Source organism: Branchiostoma floridae, chromosome 4 (assembly GCF_000003815.2).
Source record: "Branchiostoma floridae strain S238N-H82 chromosome 4, Bfl_VNyyK, whole genome shotgun sequence".
Classification (NCBI taxonomy): domain Eukaryota; kingdom Metazoa; phylum Chordata; class Leptocardii; order Amphioxiformes; family Branchiostomatidae; genus Branchiostoma; species Branchiostoma floridae.
Window position 1 is genome coordinate 1,744,735 of NC_049982.1, and position 20,058 is coordinate 1,764,792.

General features: G+C 42.9%; 3 protein-coding genes across 3 annotated transcripts; 2 read left to right on the forward strand and 1 right to left on the reverse strand.

Annotated features, from left to right (window-relative positions):
- Window positions 1-545: 545 nt before the first annotated feature.
- LOC118414652 (testis-expressed protein 52-like) lies at window positions 546-3,309 on the reverse strand. The gene is made up of 4 exons (XM_035818841.1): window positions 3,151-3,309; window positions 2,332-2,428; window positions 1,827-1,972; window positions 546-1,218 (listed from the first exon to the last, which is right to left on the reverse strand). The coding sequence occupies exons 2-4, from the start codon at window positions 2,417-2,419 to the stop codon at window positions 550-552; spliced, it is 903 nt and encodes a 300-aa protein (XP_035674734.1). The 5' UTR covers window positions 2,420-2,428; window positions 3,151-3,309; the 3' UTR covers window positions 546-549.
- Window positions 3,310-3,536: 227 nt separating this feature from the next.
- On the forward strand, window positions 3,537-11,934 carry LOC118412955 (transcriptional regulator ATRX homolog). Its single transcript, XM_035816031.1, has 7 exons — window positions 3,537-3,730; window positions 7,308-7,633; window positions 8,937-10,058; window positions 10,656-10,888; window positions 11,462-11,556; window positions 11,691-11,775; window positions 11,827-11,934. Exons 2-7 carry the CDS (start codon window positions 7,309-7,311, stop codon window positions 11,932-11,934), a joined length of 1,968 nt encoding a protein of 655 aa, XP_035671924.1. The 5' UTR covers window positions 3,537-3,730; window position 7,308.
- LOC118412956 lies at window positions 11,837-16,739 on the forward strand. The gene is made up of 5 exons (XM_035816033.1): window positions 11,837-12,171; window positions 12,800-13,000; window positions 13,612-14,036; window positions 14,627-14,750; window positions 15,346-16,739. Exons 1-5 carry the CDS (start codon window positions 12,064-12,066, stop codon window positions 16,042-16,044), a joined length of 1,557 nt encoding a protein of 518 aa, XP_035671926.1. The 5' UTR covers window positions 11,837-12,063; the 3' UTR covers window positions 16,045-16,739.
- Window positions 16,740-20,058: the final 3,319 nt, after the last annotated feature.

Sequence of the window (20,058 nt, forward strand, 5' to 3'; positions counted from 1 at the left end):
TGACGGCTAAAAGACTGTAAGAAATGATTTTGTCACTCTGTAAGATGAGCTTAATATCCAAGAGTTAAAATGAAACATACACCCATTACACCTGCCATGCTATCATTACCATGATAATTTATCATGCTAACATAATATCAAATTTTTTAACATATTTTTAAACGTTTAGAATTTATCATCGCTTCACAGCTACATTCAATATTTGGATATAAACATGATTGTATAAATTTGAATGTTTGTTGGGCTAAAAATCATCTTTAATATCATAACATGATTTCTCTTTAAAAGAAGAAATTGGAAGCAACCTCCTATAGAACAGCATGGAGTCAGTTTAAAGATTTAGGCAGAGTACTACAACCTCCTGGGACCAATAAAAATAAAATTTAAAGCTGACTGGACTCTTGCCATCCATGCTCAAGTTATCATAACCTAGCCCCATAATTCTCCTTTTTTCTCAAGTTTTAGTACCCATAAAGATGTAGACATACGGTGATGCATTCCATCTTTTTTAAAGATAAATGATAAAATATGTATGTATAACTTAATCAGTTATAAAAGTTTTGCAGTCCGTGCATCCTTCTCCGCCTCCCGTTTGGCCCGTTTCCACTCCTGAATCAGTTTCTGTTCCTCGATGACCTTCTGGTACTGTGGGTGGTTCTGGCTGTACGACAGCTTGGTGACCAGCGGCGCCCCCCGGCGGTTCAGACCGGTACTGTGCGCCGACGTCTCGCTGCGAGAGTCCCCGATCCGCGTGCCTGGGTGCTGCCGCGTGTACGTACGCAGCGTCGAGTCGTAGATGCTCTGGGTGGTGGGGCCCGAGGTCGAGGCCACGTCCGTGTGCCGCGGGTACTGCTTGAAGGCCTCGGGCGGCAGGATGCGCCCGAGTTCGTCCACGGGCGGCCGGCGCATCTCGCTCTCGATGCGGAGCCTCCGGAACTCCTCCAGCTGCTGCTGAAGCTTCAGGACCACCTCCCTGCGCTGACCCGCGTCGCGAACCATCGTGCGGCTCTCACCGACGTACTTGGCGAACGTGTTGCGGCCCATGTGCGAGGCCTGCGGCAGGTTGATCGGGTACATGGCCGCCACAGTGTCGTTCAGCCCCTGCTTGGGCGTAGCCCGGATGTGGTAACCATGGAGAGCAGTGAAGTTCCGCCACACGTTGCTGTTGTAGTCACGCGCCTGCTTGGGGGGCATCATGGGCTCATGCCAGCCGACCTCCTGTAAGTCAATAATACATTGTGTCAGTCACATGTAACATGTACTGATGGGCTCATGAAAGCCGACATCCTTAAGTCAATAATACATTGTGTCAGTCACATGTAACATGTACTGATGGGCTCATGAAAGCCGACATCCTGTAAGTCAATAATACATTGTGTCAGTCACATGTAACATGTACTGATGGGCTCATGAAAGCCGACATCCTGTAAGTCAATAATACATTGTGTCAGTGACATGTAACATGTACTGATGGGCTCATGAAAGCCAACATCCTGTAGTGGAATAATACAGTGTCATTAACATGAAACATGATCAAATTCCTGAAGTTTTAAATGCACAATTTACAGTCTTAGTTTAGCAGGACCCTTTTAAGGATCAGGTAAGGGATGCTGCTCCCTCTGTGGTGGCCCTTGTTTCAATCAATATTCCTACATGGCAGGTCCGGAAATTGAGGTCAGGTCAGGGTGCCGCAAATATATCAGTGAGGTGCGACGTTCTTAATAGAAGTCAAGCATCACCACTCACAATATCCTTTTTCGCTCATTTGAAAAACCTGCAAAAAAAGACAATGTATAAGTTGTAGGCTCTCCATAGCATTGACATACCTGCCATAGATGGAATGTGGGCGGGGGCTCGAATCTCGGCGTAGACTCCTCGACAGACGTTCGCAGCTTGTGGTTGATTTCGATGTTGGTGGCGGTACGCGGCGGTTTGATGGTGGCCAGCCTTTGGATTGGTCGAGGGGTGAAACCTGGGAAAAATCAGGATTTAAAGAATTGCCATTTAAATAGCACACATACATCAAATATATTTAAAGGTAACTTAAAGGTTCATAACTTAAAGGTTAAACTTACCCTTGGGAAAGGCACTTTACACGACTTTCCTCACTTTACTCACTGACAGGTAATAAATGAGTACCTTGCTTTGGCTAGGACCATCCCTCAGATAGGACGTTAAATGGAGGTCTTGTATTTGAAGAGAGCCACAACGCGAGCATGTATAGATAGAGGAAGGGTCCTTCTCGGTGCAAGTGGATCATACCTACAATTGGGGTACCCTGATCACGGGCACTAATGGAAGAGGAAAAGTCACACAAATTCTGGTCCTCACCTGACCGACTCGGGTTGGGGATGTTGGCGAGATTTTCCCGCTCAGCGATGGTCGGGCCGCGAGCTGGCATGGTGCGGAGAACGATCATCACACGGGCCTGGGGGAGATGGACGACAAGATGAAGATGAGTTTTGTTTGTTTGTTTGTTTGTTTGTTTGTTTGCTGATCACTTTTTATTGACATAACAAAGATATATTTTACATGATTGAATTCCAAATGAATCTATAGACATAGAGTGTATTCCCTACATATCCACATTCACGGTGTCAAAAATATATAACTCTTAGTTGATAGGAAGTTCGTTGATGAATTTTGCAAGATCACAGGTAAAAACTGCAGTGCCAGACCGTATAATACCTTGATACCATACAGGGCAGATTTAAACAACAACAACAAAGATTTAAAAGCTACGTCATATTTAGTTTTACAAATGAAGGCAAAATCAAAGTCAGAGGGGCTTATATGTTTGGTATCTAAGGGGGAGGGGGCGGCTTAGACCGCTCAGAGCTGTATCATATGTCGAGACAGCAAAGAACACGTCGACACCAGATAGGGCCGGGTACGGGTTTGTTTCCATCTTTGAAGCTGTTTGCTGACTGTCTGCGATAAGTGTGTCGTATTGCATGTTTCAAAGATCACATTTTGGTTTGCTAATTTATATCTACCGCAACAGGAGTTACGAGAAGAATGCATACCAAGTGTAAGAAAAGTATTACGTAAAGTTTCGAGAGGAAATCTTCACCACATCAACACATTGGAGAACGATTTGAGAGATTTATGCTGTCTAACGAAGACCAAAACAGTTCTGAAGTGACCAACCTGAAATCTGCTTATTGAAGAATCAACCAGCGCAACAAAAACTACAAAGAACTAAACATTTCGTGCAGAAAAATCAAAGAAAGCGACAGAAATCTCCGATCCTCTCCGCTACGCCGCCATGTTGGATTGGCACCGCGTCCGCCTGGTCGCCATGACAACATTCAAGCATAATATTTACTGCCATTTAGCTGTTCTATCAAGTTTCCCTACCAGCATTGTCACCGTACTTTTGTGCACATCTTGCGAAGCTAGTGCAAGTATTAAAGTTTTGAGAGTATCTAGTAATGCTGACATATAATTTGTTTGCTACGAAGCAAGATTTTATTATTCTAAAATTTAAATTCATAAACAAGAGCGTTTGTTACTACCACTAAATGGGAGGGTGTTTAAAGTATAGAACAGCCAGTGTTCTGTCCGCCATGTTGGTTCCGTGATGTTGACAAGTTGTTGTGAGTTTTGATCAGTTGTGATGAATGTGAGAGTTTTATCCGTCCTGGCAGGTCTTTACTGACTCCTAACCGCACCAGTTCAGCACTGAATAACCCACGGAACGTACTCAGCGCACGGGAACAACTGTCAGGTAAGTATGAAGCGAGATAATGCGTGATTTCATGAGATTTTCTGTGTGAATTTATATCAGGCCATGTTGGTGTATCGAAATATAGTTTTCATATTTGACATGCGTGATTTTTTCTGATCAACTGAGGGGTAAAATTTGTTGTCGTTATGATTAATGAATCCCTTTTGAGTTACATGGCTTATGACTTAAGATATTCTTAGATTATCGATCATGTCATGATATAGATACGTTTTACTTTAGCAATGTCAAGTTCAGTCTATTAAAAGAGCGAGGCTATTGACACACCCAGTGATAGAAACCACTAAAATGAGGAAATCTTACGATTATATTTGACAATCAACACTCTGAAAATACAAATGGCATCCTGTGTCCATTATCAACCCAAAATACGATCTTTTTCACGTGTTTACGGCACAATTTTAAACATCGGAATCTGGTATCATATAGGGTGCTAGTTTTACTGTCACCGCATGTGATCATGGCAGCCATGTTGGATCGGTTAGGAACACGTTTTCAGATGTGTTTACCGACGAATTCCTGCCGTATTGGAGAATTTTCGGCCTCAAAACTTATATCACTAAGGAAGCGAAGTTATTTAGTTGTTGTTTTACCTCCATTATTTTTAATGTGAAAGAAATATTCTTCCGAGTCGCTGCCGATAGCGCCGGAACCACACGGCCGAAAATTATGACATGTTTTGTGGTCTGAGTTATTTTTGGTTTATATTGTTAACAGAAACTTTAAAAGTTGTTTATATATAAAATATTCTTATATCAAATGGATGTTTAAAAAGGGACAAGAAAAATTGAAAAAAAAAAAAAAATTGAAAAAAACTTCGGCGCGGACTCGAACCGGGTCGGAGCTGTTATCACCAATTCCCGGGTCATCGTTTAATCCACTACGCTACGCCAAACATACACGATGAAGGCTGTATTAACAGGTATCCAAATCTAGGGCATAACTTGAATTCGTCCATTCATTCCAAGATTCAAAGATTCCAATGTCTAATCTTCCAAACAATGTCTAATCAACTATTGCTTGTGTAAAATAATGCCGGAAAGGCATGTTACAAGCTCTGATTGGCTGACTGGCATCTCGGTGTGTCAATAGCCTGTTTGGCTATTGGCACACTGAGTGTGTCAATAGCCACAGCGCTATTAAAATAGATGATGATTGAAATAGGTTTATACTTTAAGTCCAAGCTTACCTCATGTGTTCCTCTGTACCATTTTTTTCTGAAATGTTTGTTTATTTTCTGAACACGTTTTTTATTTTCTGATTTTAATATATATATAGCTCAGGGCACTGGTAGCACATGTACTTGTAATTCCTGCCTACTACTAGTTCATGACTGGACATAGTAGGCCAGATCTCTATAGGTTCAGATCCTGTTATCCCCGCACACTGATCCATAAGAACACCCAGCCATTTCAAGTTCAACAACAGAAGTACCCTTGTTGTTGTTGTTGTCCTCATTTAACGTCTATTATTTCGCTAGACGTGGTCTCTTGGTGCTGAGTAACACATGGTTCGCTTTTGAGTCGATAGTCTCTCTTGGTATTTAACTCTTGGTTCTTTGTGCTTGAGAGTTGCTGGAGGAGTTTCTAGGAGAGTACGTACCCTGACATCCAGCCCACTGCCAGACAGCAGTTACAATCCATCTTTGGCCGAGCAAAGAAATTAGTCACAATTTTCCCCACCAACCCCTGCTTGGAGAGTAGTACTCTACTTCAAAAGTCTAAATACTCTCCCCAGTTGTTGTGATCCGTTTGTTCATTGATGTGGATCCAGTCTGTTCTGTTCCTGCTCACAGTAATCAGCCACTTGAACAGCCAAGTGTGCAGAAACTGTTCTCTTAAACATCTGCTGCCTCTTCACACATCAACTGTTAGGGCCTCTCTGTAGCAGTGTTCTAATTTGTGACCACAACCCTTAAAACGAGTGCTAATTCTAAACTAGTATAGTGGTACATGGTCGGTGTATTTACTTCTGCAAAAACATCTGATCAACTATTGTCGACATAACCCTCCAAACTGACAAAAAAATCCTTCAAATTAGATATGGACTGTTAAAAGAATTGGTTCTTCAAATCTTTAGTCATTATAATTATTTATATGGACAACTTTTATACCCTACATTTTCAAAATCTTCTCACAGTAGAAAGGCCAAGACCAATACCCCCCCCCCCCCACCCTGTATTTATTCGAGTCATGTGCCATTCAATTGGATGGATAACTACCACTGCACTGTGTGACACACAATAACTTCTTACAGAATGTCTTGAAATTTTTCTCTAAGATTTTTGCCCCTCTCGTGACTACCTGTGAAAAGAGCACTAGCATGCCAGTAGAAGGGCCAAGACCCCCCCCCCCGTATGCATTTCAGTCATGTGCCATTGTCACTCAATTGTACTACTTTTTTGTAGTACTACTGCACAGTGTGACACACAATAACTTCTTAGAACCTTACATCTAACGTCTTGACATTTTTCTCTAAGATTTGTCCCCCTCTCGTGACTACCTGTGAAAAGAGCAGCCTGACTTTCCCATTCAGAACATCTTCAGAACCTACTGAATAATAGATACCTCAGCCCTGCCCTCTTTATGCCTGTGGTGATCTGTCTATTGTACTGGCCACAAAATCAATACATCTGATCATCATGTTTGGTCACGTCTCAGTCAGGAGTCACATAGAAAATATTGATTTTTATTGTTATAATCATTATTACTTACAAATGGGGACAGTGTGGAGGGAATTCATGTACTGATGGACCCTGCACTGATATATCACATTATATATAACATTAGCTGTCACAGAAATGGTCGTCTTTAGACAGATGTAATTGACAGAGTGAGTTGAAATTTCTTACTGAAATCAATGCAGTCTAGTCATAGGGCTTATTGTAATATAATATATAAAAGCCTTCAGCCTGCTAACTTAATTATTTTTTTATTTGCAAATGGTTCTGAACTATCTAGGTAATGCAGTTCTGGGATTTGACTTTGACTTGACTTTGACTTTATTGATGATGAGACAAGTCATTACATGGATCTGCCTAGGCAGCTTTGGGCTGTCTTAACTAATGATACATGGTGTTTACTATTCTTCATGAGAGTCTTCAGAACTGTTTCAGGTAAAAGGGTCCATAGAGTCTTGTCAAAGACGTGGTTTCAGACAGAGAAAAGATGGGATGCTGTCTAAAACACATGAATGATTACAAAACTTAAGGTCCTTAGTGACAAGTAATTTTTGTATTGAAAGGCAATACAATTGTTTAAAGTATCAATCAAGAAGCTATTGGTTTGTTAGAGTTCTAATGACTAGTTAGAACTACAGTCAAACCTGTATTAGGGGCCACCTCTACAGAGGGGCCATCTGTCCATAGTGGCCACTTTTTGTCGGTCCCTTGGGTATTTTATCTACAAGTTGCCACCTCTATACAGAGGCCACCTGTCTATAGTGGCCAAATTTGTCCGGTCCCTTGAGTGGCCGCTATAGACAGGTTTGACTGTAATAGAAGATGTAGGAACAGATAGAATTGATAACTCAGACTTTTTAAATTCTGTTTCCTTCCCAGGATGCCCCGCTCCAGGTCACGTCGGGACATGAACCTTCTTCAGGCCATCCTGGACACGGAGGGGTTCGGGGAGAGCGAGCATCCCGGGTCAGACAGCACCCTCAACACCACCTCCAGCGTGGGGAGCAACCCACGCAACAACCCACGCGCCAACCCACGCTGCAACCCACGCGGGGCAGACCCGCTCGACCTGGCACTGCAGCAGAAGCACCGCGAGCTGCAGCTGTTGCTATGGCAACAGCACATGGAGCGACAGGTGCTGATGCAGAGGCAGGTGTTGCAGCAGCAGGTGGTGATGCACAGGGCATCTTACCAGCACAGGAGAGGTGAGGAAGGGGGGAGGGGGAAGGGGGCTGAGGTGGGGAGGGGGAAGGAGGGAGAGCGAGGGAAGGAGGGAGGGAGAAAGAGAGAAAAGGGGTAGAGACTGAGAAGGAAGAAGGGAGGGAGGAAGGGTAGTCAGAGACAGGTGCTGTAGCAGCAGCTGGTGATGCAGATGTTATCCACAAAGAAAGGGAGGGAGGGAGGAAGGGAGGGAGAGAGAGAGAGACTGAGAAGAAAGTAGGGAGTGAAGGTTTAAACCTCACCTGTGACACTGGTAGATGCTATGCACATCATTAGATGGTGATGCACATGTTGTCTTTTTCACAGAGATGAGGTGATATATGCAAAAGTGATCTCAATACAGTTTAGCTTATCTTTCACTTTGGTCTTTGGTTGCAATGTTTGTAAAATATTACACTGTTCCTTGTAAATCAGGGTTTTCTTTCTATAGGCCTTGCCCCAAAGAAGCAAAAATTGAAATCTGATGCATTTGTGGACAGTACGTTGTTTTTACTGCCTGTCATTCAAACTTTTTATATTTTTAAAAAGATTCTATATTCAGACAAGGGAACAGAAGTCTGGGTGCAGGTGGCCTGTTTTTTCATTCTCCTGATTAATTATTGACATATTGAAGTCTGGGTGCAGGTGGCTCATTTCTTCTGTCACCTGATTAATTATTGACATGGAAGCTTCACTCCTGCTGCTCAGTTCGATTAACAAAAAGTCTCCCATAAAAGGCTCGGAAGGAGAACAGGTCTTACGTGTGCTTCCATTGTCCGACCTTCTTCTGTTGTCGTGTTGAGAGCTTTGTTGCCATGGCAACGGTGTTCCGGAGACACGCCCAAGTCTCCCAGGATTTGGGTTCATGACTGCATGCCTTTGTCAAGTCCTTTCGTCACATCTGGCTGCTCCTTTTGTACAAGATCCTTCATAAGTTGCTACACTCAAGGGGCCAATATTTGAGTCCAGGCAATCGCATATGTGGGTCAAGATGTTTTCAACACTTGAGTGAGTCATATACTCTAAACATATACATGTATCTTCACTTTTGAATGGTTCTGTACATTCCAGTGTGGCTACTGTTGGTATCAAGCTCAAAAAATTTTCAAACTGTAGATTGAAGTGATCACTGTCTATTATCAGATTATTTTTCTTAAAAAGAACTAGAATTAGTAGAAAGAGAGATTTAAATTTGTGTTCATCTGATCGTGAGCTAATCATTGTGCTGGTATTCAGGTCATGATATGCATTCTTTGTTGCCATTCATTTTACTGTAATACATTTAAGACCTTGTTTGTTTTTTTTCAGGTAAGAGAGGAAGACAGCAGAGAGGGCCTGTTAACATTCCACTAGGGAGTATCCCTCCCCCAGTACAGCCGTATTACCCTGTAGTGGCCACACGTGTTCCTACGCAAGTTCAGAAGTCCCAGACTAAGGTGGAAAGTAGTACCCAAACGGTGGAAATGGAAAAGTTGGCACTGAAAGACAAAGACAACAAAATGGAAGGTAAAAAGATAAGAGAGTCTTCAAAGTCAAGGAGGGAACAAGATGAAGACAGACAGAAGGAACTTCAAAGAATCTCTAAGAGGAGAGACAAGGAGACTTCTTCGAAACATAAAAATGAAGAAAGGAAGTCATCAGAGAAAGACGACAAAGCACAGCGGAAGGAAGGAAAGAAAACAAAAAAATCAGCTGAAATTTTAAGGGAAGATCTCAGCCCTGAAGGTCAAACCAAGGTGAGGAGCAGAGAGGCAGATGAAGGTCAAGTCAAGGAGACAGGTCAACATAGTCCAAGGTTTTCTGAGGAGGAAAAGGAAGGCAGGGGAGACTCAGACTCTGAGAGAGGTCGTAGGCATGGTGATGACCTTGGTATTAGTAAGGATAGAGACAGCAGTCATTGCCATGGAAACGAGGATCAGCACCAAGGAGACGGCAAGCTTTGTGATGTAAATGGAAATCTTCATAGAGACAGTAGCAATAGGAAGGAGAGTCCCCACAAAGATGGTGGCCACCACCATGAGGTGAAAGGTGATCTCCATGGAAACGACCGGGATGCCTCTCCACACCGGGATGCGAGTGATTCGGAGTGCTCAGACAGTGAGTACTCCTACAGCAGTTACAGCGACAGTTTCTCATCTAGCGATGAGAGCGACATCTCCAAGAGCGGGAAGGGAAGCCAGAAGAGTGGAAGCGATGAAGGGGGAACAAAGAGGGTAACATTTGCCGAGGAAGGAAGGAGGGAAGAGAAGAATGGTCAGGCGGAGGAAGACACGGAGGAGATGCATGCTGAGAAAGCAGAGAAGCTGAGAAAGGCAGAAGAGAAGGAGGTTAAGGAAACTTCAGGAAAGCGGAAGAAGCCGAGACAACAGAGTGCAGGCAGGAAGAGAACATCCACACATCCACAGTTCACTGTCACCTCACTCTCCAGCAGTAAGCAAAATGATTATTTTCTCACCTAAGACTTCAGTCTGCAATGTGTTACCTCCTTGAAAAGGAGGTTTTGTACTCAATTTGTGATCAATTGTTGTGTTTTCATGATTATATTGGTGTTAGTCTGCAGCGATCTGAGTATTGTGTATTGGATGCATGTAGGGTGGAAGTAGTGTAGTAGGATAGTTGGAGAATTGGAGTGTGATTTGTCTAAAGTCCAATGGTGCTATAATGGAGAGGCAGGATGACTCAATAGTGAGAAAAATGTGTAAACCCATGTTTCCATCCTGATGTTTTTCTAAAGCGCTGACTTACACCAAATACCAAACATCAACAGCCAAGTGGTTTTCTTTGCATTTAGTAGGTCCTGATTCGATCCTGGCCGAGTCATACCAAAGACTACATAAAAATAAAATGGTACATGCTGCTTTCTCTGCTTAGCACTAATGAGTATGGGAGTAAAACACACACCACTACCAGCAGACTAGCCCCCTGCTGTAGTGGCTTGCACAAATGTGTGGCCCAAGGGCTACAGAAATGTAGATAGGTTACTACCCCTAATCATCTTGCCAACTATAATTGACTTTCCCTTCCCAGGGTACCTCAGTCTGGTCTCCTCACTGCTGGAGTTAAAGCTCAACCCACACTGCCCCGGGAAGGAGAGGCCCCGCACGCTCTCCTCCCAGGGGAAGAACATCTCCGAGGAGATCCTGAAGAAGCGAGCGAGGGAAGAAAAGAAGAAGAGAAGGATGGAGAGGAAACAGGAGGAGGAGGAGGCAGCATCCCCCAGGGAGAAACAACCGTTCCAGCCGTCCGACCACAACCTGAAGGTGAGATGTGGCAGGACTCTAAAAGGAGAGTAACTCCTCTGCAAACAATAGCACACGCTAAATATGCCTTATTGGATTCCTTTATTTTTATTTTTTTATTTATTTATTAATCTCAAGACAAGTGGGTGTCCCCTTAAACTTATTGAGTTGATCTCCAAGGGGGGCCCACTATACAAGAACAACAAAACAACACATGATTACATTCAGTAAGAGTAAAGACAGCCAGTTGACAACATACAGTATTTACAAATAAACCGAAGCGTGATACATGACATGGTAAGGTATGTTCTTTGCAGAAGTTCCAGATTGTTTGTGTCTAAAGGCTAAATATTTCTTGCTCTGCCTTGACACAAATCCAACAATCCGCAGGTCCAGGAGTGACTGCACAGGAAGCGGTTAGCCGAGTGGCAGGAAGAGTGGGCCAAACAAAGACAGAAGTTAAAAATTATCTGTGTCTAAAACCTGAAATATTTCTTTACTTTCACAGAACTTTAACAGGAAGAGTGGGCCAAATGGAGACAGAAGTTAAAGATTATCTGTATCTAAAACCTGAAAATTTCTTTACTTCCACAGAACTCCGACAACCCCCAGGTTCAGGAGTGGCTGTTGAAGAAGTGGCCAGCCCAGCGGCAACAGCGGAGAGAGGAGAGAGCCAAACGGAGGCTGAAGTCTAGATTATTTCTGTCTAAAACCTGAATATTTCTTTACTTCCACAGAACTCTAACAGGAAGAGTGGGCCAAATGGAGACAGAAGTTAAAGATTGTCTGTGTCTAAAACCTGAATATTTCTTTCCTTCCACAGAACTCCAGGTTCAGGAGTGGCTGTTGAAGAAGTGGCCAGTGCAGCGGCAGCAGCAGAGAGAGGAGACAGCCAAGCGGAGGCTGAAGTTAAAGATTATCTGTGTCTAAAACCTGAGTAATTTTCTTTACTTCCACAGAACTCCGACAACCCCCAGGTTCAGGAGTGGCAGTACAGGAAACAGTTAGCCAAGCGGCAGGAAGAGTGGGCCAAACAGAGACAGCAGTTAATGGTTATCTGTGACTAAAACCTGAATATTTCTTTACTTCCACAGAACTCCGACAACCCCCAGGTGCAGGAGTGGCTCCAGAAGAAACGGTTAGCCCAGCGGCAGCAGCGGAGAGAGGAGAGAGCCAAACGGAGGCTGAAGTTCCAGATGAAGATGGAGGAAAGGGACATGAAGATCGCGCGGATGATCGAGTCGGATGAGAAGGTGGACCAGTGGATGAGGGAGAAGAGGAAGCTGCTGAGGAGGAAGTCCCAGGTGAGAGATAAGTCTCAAGTCTCAAGTGAGAAAGTATTAAGTCTAAGGTGAGAATATTAAGTGTCAGGTGAGAATATTAAGCCTCAGGTGAGAATATTAAGTCTCAGGTGAGAATATTAAGTCTCAGGTGAGAATATTAAGCATCAGGTGAGAATATTTAGTCTCAGGTGAGAGAGATACACCTGTAGCCAAGCAGATGGGTTATTTGTCAAACAGATGGCCATAGCTCAGAATACCTTAGTTTATTTCTTTGTCAGTTGTTATCAGCTTTGAACTATACATGCGTAAGGATTAATTATCTATTAAAAAAATTTTACTTAAGTCGAAAACTTCTCTAGGAAAACCTACATTTGATGGGTAAACATGTTTACAAATGAAATGGATTGATTTTTGCAAAACAAGGAATGCTATACAACCCACTAGGATGTGAATCATACTTTTTTTACACAAAAAATTATCAACACAGTATTCTTTTCTAAAATAGTTTACCAAATTCTGAATTTGGTTTTCTTTCTGCACTCTTGTACATGTATGTCACTCAAATATGTCAGCAAAATTCTTTCTTGTTTCGTGATGGAAATTTGCATCACCTTTGTTCATCAGTAATTCTCTTCCTGTTGTGCCACAGAAGCCCAGGAAAGCTGCCGTGCAGCCGTCAGTGGGGCAACAGGCGGAGACAGAGGAGACCACGCCCCTTAGCAACAGTAACCAGGGGCAACCAGACCTCCCCACCCTGGAGAAACAGGCCAGCCAGCTGGAGGAGAGACTACTGAAGGACCTCGGCACAGAGAAGGGGCAGGGGGACACTGTGCAGCCGGCCAGTGGGAAGGTTTGTTATTTTGTTTGTTTATTTGTTACACACAACTAGTAAACAGTCTTTAGTTTTGGATATGGGTGTTTTAGTTTACACACCCAGTACCCAAACGTGGGATTGTGTTCTTGCTGCAAAAGTTTGGGCTACATACAGTAGCAAGAGGCAGTACTCCAGTCAGAAGCTCTGAGCAAAATGTCTGATAGACATCAAAACTAAAGCATTCAAAAATTTACTGGTTGTTTGAAAATGTCAAAAAGATTTCCAATATCCTATATATTCTACCAACCAACCTGATAGAATTATTTTTGGATGTCTATAGTCTTGTTTAGTAAGATCCATGTGTTTATCTGATAGTGCTGAATTGTTGACTGTTATTTACTATGGGTCCTGCCCTTGGTGCTGACGTACTCATGAAATGACGTACTCATTTTCATCTGAGTCAATGAGTAACACCATCTACAGGGGCACAAAAATGGTGCCCGATAGAGATATGAACCCAGAACTGAAAGACTCTAAGTCAGAACTCTAACAATCTTGCCACCACTCTCTGTGCTATGTGTGGTTGGACCCTGCTAGAGATATGAACTCAGAACTCTAACCATCTTACCCCCAATATCGCCTCCCAGGTTGGAAACTCTACCACATCTCCGTCTGACGGGAAGGTGGCAGGCATGGACGATTTTGCGCGCAGGACCGTTCCCATCCGTCCAGGGAGACTGGAAAATTCTGCAGGGGTGCAAGCAACGGGAAAGTTGCCCAGCAGACCAACGACTGCCCCACCAAGGAGCAACAGTCCGACAAAGCGACGGGGGAAGAGATCCGTGCATCCGATGTCTGCAAGGAGTGGAGGGTCCGCCAAGGCATCTGTCGAGACGCCTCGGAGCGTTGGGTCGGGGTTGGAATCAGCTCGGAGCATTGGGTCGGGGTCGGAGTCAACTCGTGACCCGATGAGGAACCTGAGTTATGACCAGTGGCTGGTGCAGAAGAGGAGAGAGGACCAGCAGAAGAAGATGCAGGTCCAGAAGGAGGAGGTGGATCCGGAGCTGCAGAGGTCAGGAGAGGCTGTGTACACTGCTTCTTCACTTCGTCTTTTACATCCTTTCTTTATTTCTTCTTTATCTCCTGTGTGGTCTTCTTGCACCTATTTCTAACTCCTTTTCTTTACTGCCTCTAAAGATCCTTTCCTGACTTCTTTGTTACCTATTAATGTCTTCCATCAACATTGTTGTCTATTTAAACCTCTATTTTACACTTTCCTTTTTTCCCCCACTGTGGTAAGTTTTCTTGTAATGTAACTGCTGGTCAGTATCTCTGGTGGTAGGCATGTAGAGTTGTAGGCACCACTTGTAGATGAAAGGATAATTCCACAAATATTGTCTATTGATACACCAAAAAACAGCAGTTACTTTAGCTACTGGATATGATTTTGGACCATTTTCAAAATCATATCTTGTTGCTAAAGTAACAGTTTTTTGGCATATCTTATTATCTGGATAATTAACCTTCATCGACATCATCTATAATACCTATCCTCATTTAGGGCTAAACGTATGGGAAAAAAAGATAAAGATGCTTTTGAAAGTAAATCATGCATGTGTTGTTGAAAAGTCAGTGATATCTTCCCCTGTTCCCCCCATGCAGCATCATTCCTGAGCTGGCGCGGCGCAGGGTGGATCGGGCGACCACAAGGAAGAAGAAACTCGACACCGGCATCAAACAGAAGCAAAGGGACGAGGACTGCAACAAGAAGGCAGCAGAAAATCCGGTAGGAATGCAGTTTTATCTACAGTAAATCTGTTAGCTTTTGTCAGCTTTCGATTCAACAATGGAGATATCTATAGTTATGAAGCATCTATTGGCCACTTTAGAAAATAAAAACATTATTTGCTTCAATCAAATTGATAATGAATGTTATTCTTTGACACACGTTTATCTACTGGCCACAGTTAGATAAAGTGAAGTGATATAAGAAGGAATAAGATACAGCACACTTAGCTTTAAATAAGTGTGACAAGAGCTTGGGAATTTCTACTGTATAAGGAATCTGATACATTAGATAATGTATGTTGCATCTGTCTTCTATGTTACTCTCTGGGACAGTACCTCAGACCCAGTCCATGGAGTTTGTGCAAGCAAAACTAGTTCAAGATGACTTTCTAAAACATTTCTTTCCATCACATCTCCAGGACAACAAACCCAGGTTTATTTCATGCTAGTGTTATTCCTCCTGTACAATAATCATGCTCTGTCTTCTCTGTCTAAACTAGTGGAAGATCAACTCAACTCACAGTACACTGAGTTTGCTCGAGCCAAACTGGTTTGAGATGACTTTCTAATGCTTCTCTCCATCACATCTCCAGGACAACAAACCCAGGTTTGTCTGGCGCTTGAGGGACGACCCCACGCTCGAGCGACCCCCGACGACCCGGCCGGGATCCAGAAGCCCCAGCCCGGGTAAGAAGTCTCCCTCTCCTCGAAGGCCCGCCAGCCCCTTAAAGGAGCCCGCCTTCTACAGGAGGCAGCGTTTCTCCAGGGAGAAGATGCAGCAGTTTTCTCAGTCCATGAACTCGGAGAGGCCAGAACCGCAGGGCAGCGACTGCCCCGACCTCAACATGCATGATAGCAAGGGCCAATCACAGACCAGCATTCCCACAGCTGACCAATCAGGGAAGGGAACTAATGAAGAAGTTCTTGACCAATCAGAGGGAAGAACAGCTGACCAATCAGAGAAGGGAACCACTGAAGATTTGATATTCATCGACCAATCACAGTCTAAAACAGTGGACCAATCAGAGAGTGCAGATGTCAAGGCAGATAGCCAATCGCTGAGTAAGCCAGGTTCTGACCAATCAGCACCAGCATGTAAGAAAACTGACCAATCAGTAAACAGCTTGTTTGCAGCCTTGGGACTCTCGGACGAGATTGAGGAGGACATTGACTTTGAAAGCGAAAGTGATAATGAGGAGGAGAAAGTGAAGATGAAGAACGACCGTAATCTTTCCTCCTCGCAGACCTTCATAACCACAGCTGTAGATACTGATGATGGCAGCTGTGAGTAGCTTGTGTTTAGCACTCATGTTTCTGGAGCTGAGGGTTGAGAGAGAAGATCATTGCTGTTGTAAGGCACTCATCTGACTTAAAATGATAATGAAATATGCTGAAAAGGGTTGCAATCCTTACTGAAAGGACATTCTTTGCCATTGTTTGTTATTGTAGTTTTCCGTTAAACTTAGCAAAAACGAAAAGGGAAATATCCCCTGTGGATGCTGTACCTTTTCCACAAGTCATGATTTTATCAGTTAGATTATAGTAGATACTGATGATGGCAGCTGTGGGTAGCTTGTGTGGTGTAGTGTTTAGCACTCATGTTTCTGGAGCTGAAGTTTGTGAGGGTAAAACCTTGCTGTTGTAAGGCACTCATCTGACTTATACTGGTGATGAAATATGCAGAAAAGGGTTTCAGTCCTTATTGAAAGGACATTCTTAGCCATTTATTTTTCCTTTAACTTAGCAAAAGCTTTTTCTGTAAGTTTGTACATGTCATTGTAACGACTTGTGGAACTCCTTGGAATGGAGCTGGAAGCTGCATGGCATTTTTGATAGGTTCTTCTGATGAATGTCATGGATAGATTTTTTAGATGATTATCCTTATAAACTGTACTATAAGTACAGGCCTTTGAACTTGTTTTTTAAGCCAATGGAAATTTATAATGTAAGCTCATACAATATAATGTACAGATAACCCATAGATGATGATGAGGAGGGTGTGATAAGTAAGATATTTTTTGTAAAAACTTGTGGAACTACTTTGAATGGAGCTGGGAGTTGTATAATTATGATTTTTTTATCTGTTGCATGGGTTTGGCTTGGCCTGCTTGGAAATTAGCTATGGGCAGCACAACAGCTTGCCCAGTTTTGGAATGTGGATAAATAGATTTTTAGCAAGGATAGTGTTCTGTTCCCTATACATATGTAATATGATATATAGAGTATATATAGAGAGATAGTATATAATATTATATATATATAGAGAGAGAGAGAATGAATCTTTGATGGTGTGGATATATATATATTATAGATAGAATAATGATACATAAACTTACATGAGGCAAAGATGTTGCAAAGTATGTTTATTTTATGCACATTAATATAATTATAAGCTTATAGATGCTAATATTAAATTTGTGGAATTATTATAATTTGCACTTTTGCTTTTGCTACTGTTGCACGACTGGAAATCTTTAATGGCAAAATAACATTTGTTTACAAACTTTTGTTTTAGCATCATCTAGTGTATGCTGTTCTCAATATGGACCATGGTTGAAAAAATTGTTCTTAATTTCCACCGCATGGAATAGATAGAATATAACACATTCTCGTCCTTAGAATTAAAACAATACACATGTATGAGGCTACTAGTGCTGCAAAGTATACTGTACAGAATGTGAACACACAGTTCATTTGTGCACAAAAAACACGCATAAAGATGCTATTGAAAATTTCTGTAAATGTAGAATGTTGGATAACAGTTTGTCAGTTTTGCTCCTGTTGCACAATTGTAGAATTTGTAAATGTTGAAAACATCCCAACCTTCTTTCGATAGGATTTAATTCTACGAGGGGTGATCAATAAGTCCTCGGCCTCACCCAGAAATAATAGATTTCGAAGCATAAATGTCAAGTATAAAGTCTTATATGAATGTGTACCGAAATTCAAATTATTGTGATCATTACATTGCAGGCGACACCCAGTAACGTTAGGTTAGGTAGAAGGACAAAAAACGTGGACGATTGAGCCAATTGACCTGAGGTGTGCGCGTCAACTTGCGCTGTTGGAAGTCAGACACCCAATTCTTTCTGCTTGAAATAGGGAAAGAATGATTATCAAACATTTTGACAATGTCTTTTGTTAATGACAAATAATTTACGGCATGGGAACTCGACCCACACACGTCTGATCCCAATTCACCCTAAACCTCGCCACTTACCTTCTGATTTGAAAAAAAAAACCAATGCCTGTAAAGTTAATGACTGCAATGATTTGAAATTTGGAGAATATTGATAAAAGGCTTCATACTATGACGTTGTGCCTCACAATTTGAGTTGTGCTTATTATTTCTGGGTGAGGCTGAGAACTTATTGATCACCCCTCGTATACTGTAACAACCGCAGGCCATCAGGTTGAAAAATTGTCCTTAGATTTTGCCGCATGTTGCACCATATGAGTGTTTCAATGTTCATGTGTCTTATACGTATCATTAAGAAGATTAAAGCATAGAAGTATAGTTTAAAATGTAAGTTGTTTTTGCTTCTCATCATTGACAAAAAAGTATGATAGATAAGTGAATAGTGACAAATGGACGTGATGCACAAGCGTATTACTTATGATGTTACATTTCTATTTCTCCACCGAAATCTGCTTAGTTATCATCTATTGAACTACACGATTTGGGCTTTGCAAATATGGGGTGCTGTAAACAATAGCGCCAATGGGAAATGGTTTTGGATTTCAAAATTCTTTGCAACTAACCGATTTTTGCGACTAAGCGTATTGCAAATAGCTGCCTTCCACTGTATTATAATATCTGTCCATTTTTGTTAAATGGTATAATACTCTGGGTTATATTATTGTTTAATGTATAATTTTCACATCTATTCAATCTTTATTAACTTATGAATTGTATCATGATTTTGTTACTTCGGGGGAAGAGCATGTATAAGCCACGAGGCTTATACGTGCTAACGTCTGCTTGGTCTGCTTGGATGTAAGTCATCACTAAGACATGAAGTCGTTAACGTTGTTAGAGTGACTTTACCTTACCTTAGTGATGACGACATAACCGGGACCAACATTTGCCCCGGCCAGTTCCCTGGGGTTAGTGCCATTGTTGTAGGACCCTCCCCCACCCCCACAGTTATCAATACCATCCTTTCCCCTGCCCCCACCTGAGTACCCGCCCCCTCCCCCGGGGCCAGCACCACCACCGAACCCTCCCCCACCCCCTCCAAACCCCCCATCCGAGCCATGCTTCCCCCTTCCACCCTTTCCCCCGTTGACGAACGCGTACCCACCCTCTCCTCCATTAGAGCCGTCCGTACCACCGTACAGCTTCCCGCTTCCTCCGTTAGTGAGCAGACCCCCTCCTCCCCCACCCACATACTTATACCCTTTGCTCACAGTGGCCCCGTGGCCGTTCCTTCCCCCGGCAAACCCATCCAGCCATAACCTGTAAAACAACATGTAAAATTTGGCTTTCGGTCTTGGGGACGAGATCGCTTATCACTGGGACGTCATAAAAAAACTAGGCTCGTTCCTGAGGCGTCGCCAAAAAAGACAGAAGAAAGAGAAGAAAACTTGCAAAACAATTCCCTAGGGGAAAAATAGTAAACCAACCGAGGTATTATGGCCTCCGTTTAATGGCGACGCTCATACAATAGGCGCCACGCTACTATTGGTCAATTTATCAGAATACTTCAATCCCATTGGTGAGTATTGTTTCGTCGACGGCAGTACAGCAGTTTTGCAATGTTGTTGGCTTACAATATCATAATTCAACATTTGAGCGCATAAAACACGGCCTTTTAGAGCATATTCATGCTATGTAAGCCCTCAAACAGGTAGGTCCTTTTCTATATGATTCTATGAAACATAAGTAGTCGGAATTGACCCGAATTTATGGTTCAAAACAGTAACTTCGTTACGCATATTTATCCCGGAAGCAAGTCGCTTCCTTGCCCCTAGTTAGTCCCTCATGCATCGGTTAAATTTACCTCACCAACCAAGGCGCGTCCTGGCCTTCGGTTGCTGCAGTTCCGTCACATTCCGCATGGCGCTTCCTGGCCAGGTGCTGGATGCCCCCTCCCCCGCCGGCTATGAGCAGGGGCGTGTCGTCGGCTGACGTCACGAACGTACCTCCGCCGCCTCCTGACGAGAAGGTGTCGTTGTTCTTCCCGCCCTCTTGTCCCGCCAGGATTTTTAGCAGCGCCGCTGAAAGAAGATTCAAGAATTCTTCTAAGGAGTAAACATGGGGACCCCCTTAACAATGGATAAAGCAACTTAATCAACCGCAAATT

What these genes read in the sequence shown, in the direction of transcription:
- LOC118412956 (XM_035816033.1), top strand. Translation starts at nt 12,064, where the DNA reads ATGAAGATGGAGGAAAGGGACATGAAGATCGCGCGGATGATCGAGTCG. An exon ending in TGCTGAGGAGGAAGTCCCAG is followed by an intron (nt 12,172 to 12,799) that starts GTGAGAGATAAG and finishes GTTGTGCCACAG; the next exon opens with AAGCCCAGGAAAGCTGCCGT. An exon ending in TGCAGCCGGCCAGTGGGAAG is followed by an intron (nt 13,001 to 13,611) that starts GTTTGTTATTTT and finishes ATCGCCTCCCAG; the next exon opens with GTTGGAAACTCTACCACATC.
- LOC118414652 (XM_035818841.1), bottom strand. Translation starts at nt 2,419, where the DNA reads ATGATCGTTCTCCGCACCATGCCAGCTCGCGGCCCGACCATCGCTGAG. An exon ending in CCCCAACCCGAGTCGGTCAG is followed by an intron (nt 1,973 to 2,331) that starts GTGAGGACCAGA and finishes GATTTTTCCCAG; the next exon opens with GTTTCACCCCTCGACCAATC. An exon ending in CCACATTCCATCTATGGCAG is followed by an intron (nt 1,219 to 1,826) that starts GTATGTCAATGC and finishes ATTGACTTACAG; the next exon opens with GAGGTCGGCTGGCATGAGCC.
- LOC118412955 (XM_035816031.1), top strand. Translation starts at nt 7,309, where the DNA reads ATGCCCCGCTCCAGGTCACGTCGGGACATGAACCTTCTTCAGGCCATC. An exon ending in CGTCCGACCACAACCTGAAG is followed by an intron (nt 10,889 to 11,461) that starts GTGAGATGTGGC and finishes TTACTTCCACAG; the next exon opens with AACTCCGACAACCCCCAGGT. An exon ending in AGAGCCAAACGGAGGCTGAA is followed by an intron (nt 11,557 to 11,690) that starts GTCTAGATTATT and finishes TTCCTTCCACAG; the next exon opens with AACTCCAGGTTCAGGAGTGG.